This window comes from Neopsephotus bourkii, unplaced genomic scaffold (assembly GCF_033783945.1).
Source record: "Neopsephotus bourkii isolate Nb327-2 ecotype Australia unplaced genomic scaffold, CSIRO-AGI_Nbou_v1 NB_1707, whole genome shotgun sequence".
Taxonomy (NCBI): domain Eukaryota; kingdom Metazoa; phylum Chordata; class Aves; order Psittaciformes; family Psittacidae; genus Neopsephotus; species Neopsephotus bourkii.
The window spans coordinates 734,224-736,641 of record NW_026902181.1 but is presented as its reverse complement, the minus strand read 5'-3'; the positions used below and the strand labels follow the sequence as shown (position 1 = coordinate 736,641).

General features: G+C 60.8%; 1 protein-coding gene across 1 annotated transcript; it reads right to left on the bottom strand.

The window, feature by feature from the left end:
• Positions 1-208: 208 nt before the first annotated feature.
• On the bottom strand, positions 209-2,099 carry RIOX1 (ribosomal oxygenase 1). Its single transcript, XM_061376139.1, has one exon. The coding sequence runs from the start codon at positions 2,097-2,099 to the stop codon at positions 246-248; it is 1,854 nt and encodes a 617-aa protein (XP_061232123.1). The 3' UTR covers positions 209-245.
• Between the last annotated feature and the right edge of the window lie 319 nt (positions 2,100-2,418).

The window sequence follows — 2,418 nt, the reverse complement described above, 5'->3', positions numbered from 1 at the left end:
ACACAGTAATACGGCTATTGAAAGGAAAAAATAAAACTTTAAGCACTTCCCTTCTCTCGTCACTCAGCCATGCAGAATCACTCCCATTTTAATGAGAACATCCGATTTCTCTACCAACGCCAAAGCCCTTCTGCCCCCAGATGAGATACTGTGATCTGAACTGCTGCTTCACACCTAGCAAGCATAAGACAAGAATGAGACAGAACACTTTCTAAATAAATGTATATTTATTTTGCTAAAAAAAGTTATATTTGTACCAGAGGCTTCTTGGTAGTCAGAATGCCCTTCTCAAACAGGAGCGTGGCTAGAGATATCTTATCCTCCAGTGTTTCACATGGAAGAGCATCCACACTGACATGGTTTGGATAAGAAGACAGGAGAAATTCAATGCTGTCTATATGCTCGGGACCTAGCTCAAGAAACTTGGGCTCTTCCTTGTGATACACTCTTGAGTTTTCCGTCGTGTAATACAGCATCACCCCTGCTTCTTCATTACACAATCTAATGATGCCATGGTGGAGGAGACGGACTTCTGTGTCTTTTGTTATCAGAATATCGACATTGCAGGGCCCTCCATCTTGCCACCTGGCTGGGAAGCCATACATACTCTGCAGCTTTTCACTTTGTGTAAGCACTGGGGGTAGACAGTCATGAAGAAACGACTTGGCTCTCTGATCCACAGCAGCATCAATGGGTGCATAGTCAACAAGTTTCTTTATCAGGCTCTGCACCTTCTCCATAAAGGCTGTTCGGCGAGCATCAACTTTGTCTGAGTTGGCAACCCCCATGTATCCCAGGTAGTCCATGGGAAGCCCTTGCCGGAACTCCACATCCTCCTCCAGGGCCATGTGCAGGGCAGCTGGCAGGAGCTTCTCCAGGAGGTCCCCCCAGGAGTTCCTCTGGTAGGAAGACACAGTGATGTGGAGGGAGTGTGCATCAGGAAGGCAGTTGCCCTGGTGGATAAAGCCACGGGGGAAGTACAGCAGGTCCCCAGCCTCCAGCACTGTCTCCAGCATAGGTTCACCAAGCTCAGCCTGTGTGAGGTTCGCACTGGAGAACTGGGGCAGCACTTCAGCATCCACCCGAGGGCTGTAGACACGCCAGTGTTTCTTGCCCTCCAGCTGCAGCACAAAGGCCTCGATGTCATCATAGTGGGGGGCGAAGCCCTGCGTCCCCGGCGGTGTAAGGTATGTGTTGGCCCCCACCATGCTGCCGAAATGCTCCTGCAGGGTGGAGAGGAAGCGCCAGACGGTGTCGGAAAACGTCTGGGGGCTGAGAAGCCGCAGGGAGCAGCCGTTCTGGTAGAAGTCCCACACGACGGCGGGCAAGGCCCTGCCAGATGGGTTGTGCGTCTCCCGCACTCCCTCGGCGTAGCTGGTAACGTCCAGGTGGGTCCCGAAGTGCACCCCGCCACCCCGCAGGGCCGCGTCGAACTCGGCCGTGGAGAAGAGCCCCGTGTAGTAGCCGGGGTCACCCCGCCGCAGCAGCAGCGGCGCCCGCTCCCAGTGCCGCCTCACGAACTCCGCCGGCGATACCGGGGCCAGCAGCCACCGGAACAGCTCCGCCGCCCGCTGGCGGCTGTCGTCCAGCTGCCCCAGCCGCCGCAGCAGCCCGGGCACGCCGCCGCCTTCTCCCGAGCCCTCCGCTGTGCCTCGCTGCCGCTTCGCTTCAGGGCTGCGGGCCGGCGCCTTGGCCCGTTCCACGCGGCTGACGGCAGCGGAGGCACTCGGTTCAGGCGGGGCCTTGGGCTCCGAACCGCCGCCTCCCGCCCCGCCGCCGCCTTCTCCCGAGCCCTCCGCTGTGCCGCGCTGCCCCTTCGCTTCAGCGTTGTGGGCCGGCGCCTTGGCCCGCTCCACGCGGCTGACGGCAGCGGAGGCACTCGGTTCAGGCGGGGCCTTGAGCTTCGGACCGCCGCCTCCCGCCCCGCCGCGCCTCGGCCGCTCCTTGGCCCACTTGCCGCCTGCACGGGGACGCTCGGGCTGCCCGGCCCCGGCCGCCCGCCGGTACACGGACAACGCCGAGAGCCGGCCCAACCGCCGCCGCCGCTCCGCCGCGCTGCCCGCCGCCATGGCCGCCTGCGCTGTGCCACCCCGCCCCATCGGGCCGCTTCCGCCGGGGCTTGTGCATGTGGGTGCCCCGGAGCGTCCGGGAATGGGATCGCGGGAAGAAGGAAACGCCCGCCCACCCACCGGAGGGAGTTTTGGTTGTGTGCTTGTGTAGAAGGAAAGGTCGTACGTTTTACGATTATCCCACTGAAGACATGCCAGGCTCCTTCCCTTCCCCCGCCTCTCAAAAGGAAAAGGGAGGCGACCCGACGCAGATCCGCTCCCTGCTTGGAAAACTGCTCTGGAAGTACGCTCTAAGCCCGTGCGGGAAAACCTTGCACCGCAGGCGCGCCGCCAGGCTGCGCTTCTGGAC

Bases quoted from the DNA above. Each gene is read 5' to 3' on its own strand.
- RIOX1 (XM_061376139.1), bottom strand. From the start codon at position 2,099: ATGGGGCGGGGTGGCACAGCGCAGGCGGCCATGGCGGCGGGCAGCGCG.